A 13414-nucleotide genomic window follows, 5' to 3' on the forward strand; every position below is an offset into this window, starting at 1 on the left:
CTCCCCAGATTAGAGAGCCAATCTTCTGGATCAACATAAAGAGCTTTAATAAAGGAGGGAGAGGTTAAAGTAAGTGATCAACATTTATTTAAAGTCATTAAGATCTGTCATGTAATTTATTTTTGGCAGATTTAAACTTCCATCAATATTTCAACATTCAAACTGAACACTGTAGTAGGAAGGTTATTGGATAACTTTCTTACATTATACTAATATACTAGTATGTTAGTTATACTAATGTAAGAAGATCATACCAATGTGCAAGGACCTTGGAAAACTGAGTGACTAGAAAAAGCAGAGAGTGACTGAATGACCAATTTGGGATTTGCGGGCTCTCTAGACAAGAGAAGATCAGAAATGATGATAAAATAAATATGGACAAAGACAGAAAAGGAGATTAAGTTTCCCTCTCTCTACATTTCAGTGGGTTCCCCCTAGTCCTTAACATATACAATTTATGCCCCTCAGTTGTAGAGTCAGCCAGAAAGCTAAGCTTTACCACAGGTACTTTACCACAGAGAAGCCCTCACAGGTAACAGATTTGACTGGAATGATACTGGAAGAGAGATCCCAGGTCCTCCTGGGATTTAACAGATGGCAGGAGATATGGAGAGGCTGAGTGCCTGGCCCATATGTAAGAAGAGGCCTGTAGGGCCACTGGGTATGGAGGTGAACAAGTGCAGAGAGGGAGCCTGATGTTTCTGTGTCTATCTGTGGCATGCCCACTTAAAATTCAGACACGGACTAAGCGATAATTTAAATTAAACTTCTTAAGACAATTTGTGACCACAACATCTGTTTACTATTTCAGGTAGTAGAGAATGGGGAATATTCCACTTGACAATAACATATCATGAATGTCATGACATGATGGAAATTCAACAGACTATTACATAGACTTTGGAGACACAGAAAGATAAATTTATTTTGACCTTACCAGTTTTTGTTCAGAATATTCTGAAGTCCATAACACATGGTATATGTATTTGCAAGACAATTTAAATCCTCTTGTGACCAGTACCAACTGGGAATCTAGTAGTGTCTTAGTTATTTTTTGGTGTAATTCCCGCTCTATTTCATCTCCGGCTGCTTTTAGAATTGATTCTGACACAGACCCAGCTCTAAGACCAGTACAGGGGTATACAGAATTAACAATTACATCTGTCTGAAAAGGGAAAAAAAAATGAACAGGGTTCAGTGTTATATTACTTTTTCTTAAATGACTAATTTAAATATTTATTTTCCTGAAGAGCTTTGAAAAATACTTTTGAAGATCCTAAATCCACAAAACTATCACTTAATAACAGATATAAAATTTCCAAAGAGTGATCATTTGATTACCATGAGTCTGTTCGTGCTAATCAGAAATTACGTAAAACATGGAGATAATACAATTTTTATTGCAAACATCTGTCAGCCCCTTGCTGGCTTTTACTCCCAATATTCCCAGATTCAGAACCTTCTCTATGATTTGTTTTAAGCTTCATCAATAAGTGGTTTCATTCTATAATCCACTGTCTTCACTTTTCGCTGTTTCTATGTGAATGTTCATGTTGTCTTACAGAGTGGAAATAAAATTTATAAGGAAATTTCTACTCCCTAAAGTTCGTGTTTTTTAAAGTAAGTGGCACATGGTTAAAGAAAGCACAAATGAGATGAAAAAGTCTACAGTGGGAAGTAAGTCTCCCTCTTGGTGGGGGTCCCCAGGTCCCCCTAATTCATCTTGATGGCTTTGGCTCCTTTTGGGGTAACTTATGTACTTCTCATGGGTATTAATGAATGTGTCACTTTGAAAATGCAATCAGAATTTGCAAGTTGGAGGCAATGGCACCCTTTACAAATTTTAAAATTCTTAATGTTGGTAATAATTAAATATAATAAAATTTTAGTTAAAGGAATAAGCTATTCAACCAGGATATTTCCACTTTAATTTTAAATTGGCATATTAATGATTTATCAAATAAATATTTCATCTCCTGGGGTCCCCTCAGTCTTCTTTCTAATTGTCTTGTAAGCAATAAATGGAATTTTTTCACTTGTGATTAATCCTGTTTGACTATGGCCACAGGAGAGTCACGGATCCATGGGGGTAATAGAGAATATAGCCTTATATTCTTTCTCTTCCTCTGTTGCAGCCCCTGCTCTCTGCTGCCTCCTTTCAGTTATTTGTCAATAACTTGTTGAACACCAACATGCATGCCCAGAGACCAGCTCCAGGGCTACAGAGATGAACAAGTGACAGTCCCCAACGTCAAGGTGCTCTCTGCCTGGTAGAGAAGCTGCACTAATCCAGAAGCACCTGGTTCACTGTTACCTTGACTCTATCCCCTCCCTGTCAATGCCCTCACCTTTGTGCCCTACTATCCCTGGCTAAAGGCTAAGTTACAATTTGTATCCTCCACAGCCCCTGGCACAGAGCCATATCAGATCAGATCAGATCAGTCGCTCAGTTGTGTCCGACTCTTTGCAACCCCATGAATCGCAGCACGCCAGGCCTCCCTGTCCATCACCAACTCCCGGAGTTCACTCAGACTCATGTCTATCGAGTCAGTGATGCCATCCAGCCATCTCATCCTCTGTCATCCCCTTCTCCTCTTGCCCCCAATCCCTCCCAGCATCAGAGTCTTTTCCAATGAGTCAACTCTTCGCATGAGGTGGCCAAAGTACTGGAGTTTCAGCTTTAGCATCATTCCTTCCAAAGAAATCCCAGGGCTGATCTCCTTCAGAATGGACTGGTTGGATCTCCTTGCAGTCCAAGGGACTCTCAAGAGTCTTCTCCAACACCACAGTTCAAAAGCATCAATTCTTCGGCGCTCAGCCTTCTTCACAGTCCAACTCTCACATCCATACATGACCACAGGAAAAACCATAGCCTTGACTAGACGAACCTTTATTGGCAAAGTAATGTCTCTGCTTTTGAATATGCTATCTAGGTTGGTCATAACTTTCCTTCCAAGGAGTAAGCATTTTTTAATTTCATGGCTGCAGTCACCATCCATAGTGATTTTGGAGCCCAGAAAAATAAAGTCTGGCACTGTTTCCACTGTTTCCCCATCTATTTCCCATGAAGTGATGGGACCGGATGCCATATACTCACATACAATTTGCAGCTCCACCTAGTACTCCTGACTGGTCCAGCCTATAACTTTTGATCTGTCAATTTCTCTGTATCTCTCTGCTAAGTCATTCTAACTACCCAGGCTTCTTCTCCTGCCAATTCATAATCATCATAACTTGAGATCAAATTCAAACTCGTATCTTCTGAAATAATCCTTCTTGATCTACTATACTCCACTCTTGTGACAAAAATGTACATACTCTGAAATATTATGAATTCACTTTGTATTGAGATTTTTTGTTTATTATTACTGATAGCTTGCTTTAGAAATATTCATATGGTTTGTCTCCCCAGTGAGACTTTTCAACTAGAGAATCTTTTTATGTGAAAAGAACACAGTAGATTTTTACTTCTTTAGAATCAAAGATTGTTCTATTTTCTCATGGTGCTTGAGAATAATGGTAACAATAATTATAAATACTTATCACATGCCAAGTTCTATTCTAAGCAGTTTATGTGTTCTGATTCCAACTCTGAGATATAAGTGCTATTATTATCCTCATTTTTCAGATGAAGAAACTGAGGACCAAAAGGTAAAGTAACTCAATTCAGGTCATCCAGTTAGTAAATGGCAAAGCTAATATTGAAATCCAGATGGTCTGGCTCTGAAATCCATACTCTTAACCTAAACAAGATACTTTCTAAACCATGTTTGAAATAGTATATGCTCAAAACATACTTGCTAGGTAATACACAGTTCAGGGAACCCCTTTGACAGTGCAAGAGAATACAACAAAGACTTACCTCCTGCCTTTCAATGAGGCCTTGGACAATCTGAAGAGTCATGCTGTTCACAACCATAGTATTGAAAGGCTGGGTGGCTCCTTGACTTACCAGGGATTCAAGCTCATTCCTCCCTAGGATGATTTCTGAAGCGTTTTTAAAGGCAGCAACAGTAGGGTCCTCATTGCTTACCAGGTGAATTTCTTTTAAATTATTGGCAATTGGCATGCTTTGGAAATAAATTTTGATAGTTTGCACAATGATCTCTGTACACAGATTCAGAGGGAACTGGAAAATCCCAGAGCTCAGGGCTGGAATTGCTACTGTCTCAATGTTCATAGAATTTTTACCGCTGACAAAACACAAAATATTTACAATGGCTCTTTTCAGTTTATCAATACATTCCTGGCTATCCATCATTGACCACCGAGGGCCAACAGCATGGATAATTTTTCGGCAGGGAAGCTTCCCTGCTCCTGTGATAACTATCTCACCAGTTGGAATTCTGCCGTATTTGGAAATCAGTGCTCTGCTCTCCTCTTGGATTTCAAAGCCGCCAGCTTTCACAAGGGCCTGGGCCAAGCCCCCTCCATGCAGGAGTTCTTCATTGGCTGCATTCACCACAGCATCAACAGCATGTCTGGTGAGGTCGTCCTTCCAGATAGATAACTCTACCTTGGGAGTCAGCATTTTTTTGAAGACTCGTAGAGACTTGTTATTACCTTCTGGGGCCAGAGACACCAAGGTAAAGTTACAGCCAAATTTATTCTGGAGGACTTCACACAGCAGACTCTCATTATTTTTCAAAATTTTGAAGTTGTCATGACTAATGGAAATTTGCTGACTGTAGTTTCCTCTGAGAGTATCAATCTCTGGAAAAGGAGAGAAGATAAAAAAATAAAGAAATGAGCAAGGGGTCCTTTGAAAAGGATCTAATTCTACTTCACACCAGGAGACTGAGCTTCCTCTATGCAAAAAAGAGAGATGACTTCTAGGCCTCTTCCTGCTTCTCCCTTATTCCTTAGATGAAGGATATCTGAGAGTTTTCCACGGTATCACCATAAAGTGATTAGCTGTGTGCCTGCCATACAATAAATACCCACTTGGTGGTAGCTACCATGATGCAATAACGGTGGTATGAAACTGTTTATCAAGGTTCATAGATTTTAAAAACCTACATAAAAATAGCGCGTTTGGGAAGACCCATTCTTAAGGCACAAGTGTTAGACTTAATTATGAGTCAAAAATATGTGGAGGCTTTATTTATAACTTGTTTGCCTTTGTCAACATCTTGACTTGGGTTCTCCTAGAAGCTGATTCTGAGGTAGGGGTTGAGTATAAGTTTATTTGGGAGGTTATCCCAGAAAACACCAGGGGCATGGGATGGGGAGAATCAAGTGGGAAAGTGAGACAAGGAAAGGAAAGAAATGAATAAAGGGGCTGTTACAAAGAAAATGAAGCTTAACTCCACAGAGGGGCAGTGTAGACCATGTGTCTTACAATTACATCACCAGGGGTGACAGAGCTGGTTACCCAGCTTCCATCAGTCACTGGTCGAGGATGCTCCTGGGGGCATGGTCCAGGAGACGGGAGGAGCACTGACAACAGGACAGTAAATAACTCTTCATCATATTATAGTTTTGTAGCATGATTTTGGTGGAATTAAAACTGATCGGCTAAAAAGTATTTTCTGCAGGTGGCAGCAAGATGATGCGCTAACTGATCATATCCTCCTTCAGTGAAGCGGGGAGGATGATTAGCCAACAGCCTCCAGGTGTTAGCCCCTCAGCTTTCCAGCCCAGATCACATTATTCTCAGGGGGCTCCATCAATAGCTGGATAAGGCCACTGATGTCCAACTTCGCCCATGAGCAATCTTTAGGCTGGCAGAGCTTTGCCAGATTTTCATTACAGTCTGATGGCTCCACCTGCCCAATCTGGTTTCTTCTCTTTTCCTTTCACAATAAGCCTTTAGCATTCCTAATTCCATCTCATTTTCTGCTTCCTGGAGAACCTGACCTGTGACACTGTAGTTCATGGGGTCTAAAGTATTACTATATGCCACCAAGAAAGGAAAAACGATGCCAACTAAACCTATCAGTGAATAAGGAGCAGCCTTATTTCAGAGACCCTAAAAAAATCTGTGTCCTAAAATAGATACAATGTAGTAATTTCACTGACTGGGAAAGATTGAAGGCAAAGGGGGAAGCGGGCAGCATAGGATGAGATGGTTAGATAGCATACCCATACAGTGGGCATGAATTTGAGGAAACTCCAGGAGATAGTGGAATACAGAGGAGCCTAGCTTACTGTAGTCCATGAGGTCCCAAAGAGTCCGATACAACTTAGCAACTGAACAACACTAACTGATTATTTTTTTTACTTCAATTCCCATTTCTAATCTGAGCCATCTAGAAAGACCTCTAATGGCCTCAATTACCCCAAAGCAGCAGCACATGAGTTGTCAGAGCCTATGGGCTTGTGCCATGGTTGAAAATCTCAAAGGGGTCACCCTAGGATGAGGCAGGTTCCATCTGGCTCTTACAAGCCTTGCTGAGCAAGAAGACAATCAGTGGGTCACCTCTCGTGCCAGCTTTAGTTCTAGGGCTGTTGTCAGAAGAGTCTCCCATCTTGTGTGCAAAGAACAGGACCAACGGGAGCCTTAGAGAACACATGTGCCGGGTCCCCACAAGGCCCTGCAGTCACGCACCTGAGCGCTGGTGGGGGAGATAGTCTCCTGTATTCCCCTTTCTCCACTGAGGAAAGATGTAAGCAAAGATTTTCTGAGGCAAGAGTGAGAGTGAGGTGATCCTACCTGGTTTCTCACTGTCAGCTGCTGCCCCAACACCCTGTGAAAAGCAAGAGTGGTTTCAAAAATATCGAGATGGAATAATTGACAGATTACTGATGACAAATACAGTTTCATAAACACAAAGCAACAGAAATCTTCCTAAGAGCACTGGGTTGGACAGGGGAAGGGGAACACGTTTGTTTGATCAATGTGCCTGGAATACTTGAAATACTAAGTGTTCCAGCCAACACTGACTCTACCCCTCTTCCCTAGAGGCCAATGTACTTTAAATTCTGGATGAGATGAAGGGTTGGAGATTACCACCTGAAAAGGCTCAAAGGTCACAGACCAAAAAAGACCCCAAACTCTCAGAGAGGACTCCAATCTCCAAAGCCTTGTGGGGTTCCTCTAGACAGAACAGAAGAAATGGGGACAAAAGCCTCATCAGCTTCACCTCCCCATCAACCTGAAAGGACCCACTTTCAATGGCTTATGTAATGACATAAGCCTGAATGTGGACTTTTCAGGATAAACCAATGAGGTGCCTTTTTCCTGGTCCTTTATTTTTATTTCTCCTCCCTCCACCTCCTCCCCTCATGCTGCTGCTCCTGCAGCTGCTAAGTCGCTTCAGTCATGTCTGACTCTGTGCAACCCCATAGACAGCAGCCCACCAGGTTCCTCTGTCCCTGGGATTCTCCAGGCAAGAATACTGGAGTGCATTGCCATTTCCTTCTCCATCCCTCATGCTACAAAAGTAGAATTGCCGAGCAGAGAAAATAAAAATGATACTGAGGCAACATTCTGAAAAAATCACCCATCCTCATGTTGACTCTGTTGATTATATTAGCACATCCTTGATTCCCCATCTCTCACATGAGGCAAGGAGAAAACTTTTATTGGGATATTAAAACCAAACAAGATTGCCAGGTATAAACTGGAAATCCCAGAATTTTTGCTATCTTAGAAAGAACTATGATGTGCTGATCAAAGTCTATAACTTACACATTTATGCTTTTTACCTTGGAAAAGTCCATCCTCCAGGTCTCTGAGGTCTTTCAATGTTTGCTGTTTTGCGTTTCCCAAATATGGCAGCCCCCTTCTAGGGATGAATAGAAGGATGCATAAGCACTGATGAGCATCTTAGGGAATTCGGTGAGGATACACAACTGGAAGACTAAACATGATTTCTGATCTTGAGTTATTTTTCATTCCGTTGGTGAACATGCAAACACTGTTTTTGCTTCTGTTGTTTACCTTTTATCTTTTACTGAGAGCTTCCAATTGAAACCATAATGGCAGTTCAGAGAAGGCAAAGAGCTGTATGGGCTACAGCAGGGAAATCTGTATGGGGAAGGTGAGGCTAGGGCCAGGTCTTGAAGGATGAAGCAGGCTTTTACATTTTTAGAAGAGGAAAGATGACGACACGTGAGCACAGCATTCAGAGAGCAATGAGGAAAAACAAGCCTGTGCGAGGGTGGGATGATTTAGAGAATACCATTGAAACATGTATATTATCGTATGTAAAACAATGACCAGTGCAGGTTCAATGCATGAAGCAGGGTACTCAAAGCCCGTGCTCTAGGACAACCCAGGGGGATGAGGTGGGAGTGGGGTCCAGGATGGAGGGACACATGTGCACCCATGGCTGACTCATGTCAATGTATGGCAAAAACTGCCACAATGCTGTAATTACCCTTCAGTTAAAATTAATTAATTAAAAATGACTTGAGAATACATTGCAATTTGTGCAATTTGACTATTGCATTCAGGAAAAAAAGACAACAGCAAAATAAAAAATTTAAACCCTAAAAGATTTTTAATAAAACATGGGAAATTCAAAAGAGAAAGAAAAAAGAAAACCAGCCTATGAATGAGTGAAGACCCCTGGACAGTGTCTGAAGAAAGAGGAAACTGTATTTGTGCCTGTGGGGATATACATTATTGAATTTGTGATAAATATCCCTGATCTAATTATAAAGGGGATTATGTGGATAAAAGTCAGAAACCCTGGGAAAACACATTTTAATGATTTTTCTAACATAATTAAAGACTGGGGAGAATAATAAAAATGCTTAAAGACACAGCTGCTCACACCTGTTGCCACACAGTCGCCTGAGGGCCTCTGAAATCATTTCTAATGCTTTTGCAAAAGGAAAATTTTGTACAGCTATCTGCAGTATCAGAGCACTATTATTAAATGTCAGGAAAAGCAAGTTCAAGTACAATCCTAAAATGCAAGGAGAAGACACATTTTTGCCTCCAGAGGGCACTGCTGTTTTCACAAAAGAAGGAAAACTGAGTCAGCTTCTGCTGTGGGCTTCTGGTGGGTTTTTGCTTTTGATGTGCTATGCTGTGCTTAGTTCTTAGTCGTGTCCAACTCTTTCGCGACCCCGTGGACTGTAGACCGCTAGGCTCCTCAGTCCATGGGATTTCCCAGGCAAGAATACTGGAGTGGGTTGCCATCTCCCTCTGCAGGGAATCTTCCTGACCCAGGGATGGAATCCACATCTTCTGCATTGCAGGCGGGTTCTTTACCGCTGAGGCATCAGGGAGTTTTTAAGGCATTGGGACAGACTGGTCAGTATGGGGCGGCACTCTTTTAACCCCAAAGTAATTAGAAACAAGGAAAGGAGCATATGGCCCCAAACACTCAATCTCTTCTATTTTAACAGCAACAACAGCGAAAAAAGCCTTCCCAACTTTTCATTGCTGGTCCTACTATGTTCCTTTCTCTTCATGGGCGGCTGAAGGAGTTGACTCTCTGTCCATCTGCCTGCTCAGCCCACAGCAGTCTGGCTCCCAGTTCACCCCGAGCATTCTCTGAAACTGCTCATCAGTGTCTTCCAGGTGACTAACCCCAGTGGACTCTCCTCTCCTCTTTCCTACTCTTTATTTGGCCCTTCTCTATAGTTTCATTCATTTCATGACCTGATTCCTGAACCTCTGCTTTTAGGCTTCTCCAATGCCATCTTCCCCTGGTTCTTGTCACCTCTCACTTTGCCTTTACAGACCTTTCAACTGGATTCAACCTTCATCAGCTGTTCCAGGATTTTATGAGAGGCATGTCTCAACTCTTTCTAAATACTCTCCAAATGTGATCTCATCTACTCTCATGACTTCAACTCACCAGTTGCAAATATGATTCCCATACCTGTAACTCTAGGCTATGGCTCTCCTAAGCTGAATTTTTCAAGTCTACCTGAACGTCCCATAGTTCCCTCAATACAGCCTCTGAAAATCTGGATCCATAATCTCATCTCCACTCCCCACATTGCTACCTGCTGCTAAGTCGCTTCAGTCGTGTCCGACTCTGTGCGACCCCAGAGACGGGAGCCCACCAGGCTCCCCCGTTCCTGGGATTCTCCAGGCAAGAACACTGGAGTGGGTTGCCATTTCCTTCTCCAATGCATGAAAGTGAAAGGTGAAAGTGAAGTCGCTCAGTCGTGTCCGACTCCTAGCGACCCCATGGACTGCAGCCCACCAGGCTCCTCCGTCCATGGGATTTTCCAGGCAAGAGTACTGGAGTGGGGTGCCATTGCCTTCTCCAACACTGCTACCTACCCTCACCCAATCCCTCCAAAATCCATGCTTTATCTCCTGGATCCCACAGCTTGGTAAACAATACACCATTTATCTACTCAAGTCAGAAATCTAGAATCTTCTCTTCTGTTTCATATTCAGTTCATCACAGGGTCCTGTCCACCTAAATCACGGTAGGATGTGGCCCTACCCTCCTTGCCCACGGATAACACTTCACTTCACAGCTTTCAGGGCTCCTTGACTGAGCTATGGCAATACATTCTCTTTAAAGACTTAAATGTACGTTACTTTATGCTTTATTGTTTAAATAGTTACCAGGTACATTTACTGGTTCAAATTTAGAACGTATAAAACGGCTCCCTCCTACTCCCCTCAGTAAATCCCCTTCCCAGAGGCAATCAATGCTATTAGCTTCACCAATATCCTTCCAGGGGCATTTTTACACAAAAGGTAGCATTTTTTAAAAAAAAAAACTCTCATAAAGTAGACATTTATTGAGAAGCACTGTCTGCTCAAAACCTTCAACAGACTCCATTGCCTATGGTAAATCTCAAGCTCTTCAGCCTGGCATCCAAGGGTCTCTGAAATTTTAGTTTCCCTGCTTCCCTTTTACATACCTAATGCTCCCACAGAACTTCAGTGCTATGAAATGGCACTACTTGATGCTCTCCAAACTCTCCTTCCTTCACCTCTGGGCCTTTGCCCTCTTGGGGAGGAAGCTCTGGGACACCAGCTTTGGTCAGAGTGCTCCTCAGAGCCTGGGCCCATCCTCAAAAGGTAGCATCTAATATGCACTATTCTGCATCTTGCCTTTTCCATTTAAGGTATCCTAAAGATCTTTCCATGTTAGCCTATATTCCATCGTATAGATGCATTGTAAGCTATTCACCTACTAGTAAAATCCCATGGACAGAGGAGCCTGGTAGGCTGCAGTCCATGGGGTCGCTGAGGGTTGGATACGACTAAGCGACTTCACTTTCACTTTTCACTTTCATGCATTGGAGAAGGAAATGGCAACCCACTCCAGTGTTCTTGCCTGGAGAATCCCAGGGGCGGGAGAGCCTGGTGGGCTGCGGTCTATGGGGTCGCACAGAGTCGGACACAACTGAAGTGACTTAGCAGCAGCAGCAGCAATCCCTTTTATGGACACTTGCTATGTGCTGTGCTTAGTTGCTCAGTTGTGTCCAACTCTCTGCAACCTCATGAACTGTAGCCCACCAGGCTCTTCTGTCTATGGGGATTCTCCAGGCAAGAATACTGGAGTGGGTTGCCATGACCTCCTCCAGGGGATCTTCCCAATCCAGGGATCGAACCCAGGTCTCCTGCATTGCAGGCAGATTCTTTACCATCTGAACCATCAGGGAAGCCCTTATGGACACTTAAGTGGTTCCTAATCTTTTGCTATTATTAAAAAAGGCTGTAAAGAACAACTTAGTACATAGGTCACTTCACACAGGTGCTAATCAATCAACAGGACAAATTCCTAGAAGTGGACCTGCAAAATAAGAATGAATATGCAGTCATAATTCTGATAGTACAGCCAAATTGCTCTGTATAAAGACTCACCCATTTACAGTCTTACCAGACATCTGCAAAAACTTTATCTCTGACCTCTCCATCTCCATTCACCCTTGCATGGAAATGTGTCCTCCACATCATTGCCAACACCACATTTCTAAAATGCACATCTGACAAATCACTCTCCTGTTTGCCCTACTTATCTGTCTTCCATATCTCCCTATCGATCTTCAAGACTTTTCGACATTTAGAACTGTGCTGTCCAGTGTGGGCCATTAGCCACGTGCAGCTCTTGGAGCACTTGAAATGTGGCAATGTGGCTAAACACAACTGAAAGATGATGCAAATGTGAGATAACACTGGATTGCAATGACCTACGATGACAAAAAAGAGTGTAAAATATCTCATTAATAAGTTTTTAACATTGATTACATGTGGAAATGATTAATTTAGGATATTGTGACCAAAAGAACATAAAATTAAAATTATTTTCACCTGTGTGTACTTTAAAAATTCTAGCTATTGAAAAATCTTAAATTAATATGTAGCTCACACTATATTTGCACCTCTGTCCTTGGAGCTCTCCAGGCAAGAATACTGGAGTACTAGAGTTGGTAGCCATTTCCTTCTCCAGGGGAATCTGCCCAACCCAGGGATCAAACTCAGGTCTCCTGCATTGCAGGCAGATTCTTTACCATCTGAGCCACCAGGGAAGCCCAATATGTCTATTAGACACATTATATTCCACTAGACCCTTCCTCTGTCATCTCCCTTATTCATCACATCCTTTCCAAAGCCTCCGTGCTACGTCTGTGCTTCACATAAGGTGGTTCCTATGCCTTTGATGAGCCCCATCCCTCCCTCTCCTTCTCTCTTTTAAGATTCTGCTTTACTTCAAACTTCCTCTTGAGGGCTTTGAGAGATTTTGCTTCTTGAGTCACAAGTCTGACTCCAGATACCAGCAGATGAGGTGTGGTACCTCGGCTCTCACCTTTATTCCATAGTACACAGGGCAGCCCTGCAGTTCAGTGCATACGTGCTCAGTCCTGTCTGACTCTTTGCGACTTCATGGACTGTAGTCCACCAGGATCCTCTGTTCATGGAATTTTCCAGGCAAGAATACTGGAGTGGATTGCCATTTGCTACTCCAGGGGATCTTCCCCACTCAGGGATGGAGCCCGTGTCACTGGGTCTCCTGTATTGGCAGGCGGATTCTTTAACCCTGAGCCACCAGGGAAGCCCCCATGAAGTTCAGCATTGTTGGCTAAATGGAGAAAGGAGGGCGGAAAAGCCCGAAGAGCCAGTCTAAAGTACTGCGTGAGAGAGAGGTAACAGCTGATATGGCATAATTCAGGTGAACAAATTCAAATTTTTTGGAATGTAGGTGAGTTTAACCTGAACTTAGAATGTGAATTACATTTTCCCTGCAAATAACAGTAACAATAAGAGTTAAAAGGAATCACAAACTCAGGAGAAACTTTCTCTGACTTGAGCATCTGCCCCGTCTCTACCCTCCCCAGGGGAAGCCCAGCACTGGGCGCCAGTCCCTCGCGCGCCTCTCCCCACCTCTGGCGCGAGCCCGCAGGAGAGGACCCCCGGGAAGCCTCTGCGCCCACCCTCCGGGGAACAGAGAATGGGACCTACTCACCCGGCAGTCCGCGGCCAGGAGGGCGGCGAAGAGAGGAGGGGGTGCGGCTCTGCCAGGAACCGAGAAGGATCTCCGGG

The 13414-nt window shown here is 43.1% G+C and overlaps 2 protein-coding genes across 7 annotated transcripts in view; both read right to left on the bottom strand.

Annotated features, from left to right (window-relative positions):
- Positions 1–13407, bottom strand: part of PARP9 (poly(ADP-ribose) polymerase family member 9) — a 31005-nt gene extending 17598 nt beyond the window's left edge. Inside the window, exons 1-5 of one of the 5 annotated variants that reach the window (XM_055568379.1) lie at positions 13338–13405; positions 7651–7730; positions 6551–6689; positions 3863–4713; positions 938–1165 (exon numbers count right to left, since the gene is read on the bottom strand). In XM_055568379.1, the coding sequence (XP_055424354.1) occupies positions 938–1165; positions 3863–4713; positions 6551–6689; positions 7651–7665 (1233 nt within the window). In that variant the 5' untranslated portion in view covers positions 7666–7730; positions 13338–13405. Of the gene's footprint in view, positions 1–937; positions 1166–3862; positions 4714–6550; positions 6690–7650; positions 7731–12680; positions 13304–13337 lie in introns of those variants that run through there. The other 4 variants (XM_055568380.1, XM_055568381.1, XM_055568382.1 and 1 more) reach the window with 4 other exon arrangements.
- Positions 1–13414, bottom strand: part of MIX23 (mitochondrial matrix import factor 23) — a 263993-nt gene that overhangs the window by 177287 nt on the left and 73292 nt on the right. The window lies entirely within an intron of this gene.

This window comes from Bubalus kerabau, chromosome 2 (assembly GCF_029407905.1).
Source record: "Bubalus kerabau isolate K-KA32 ecotype Philippines breed swamp buffalo chromosome 2, PCC_UOA_SB_1v2, whole genome shotgun sequence".
NCBI lineage: Eukaryota > Metazoa > Chordata > Mammalia > Artiodactyla > Bovidae > Bubalus > Bubalus kerabau.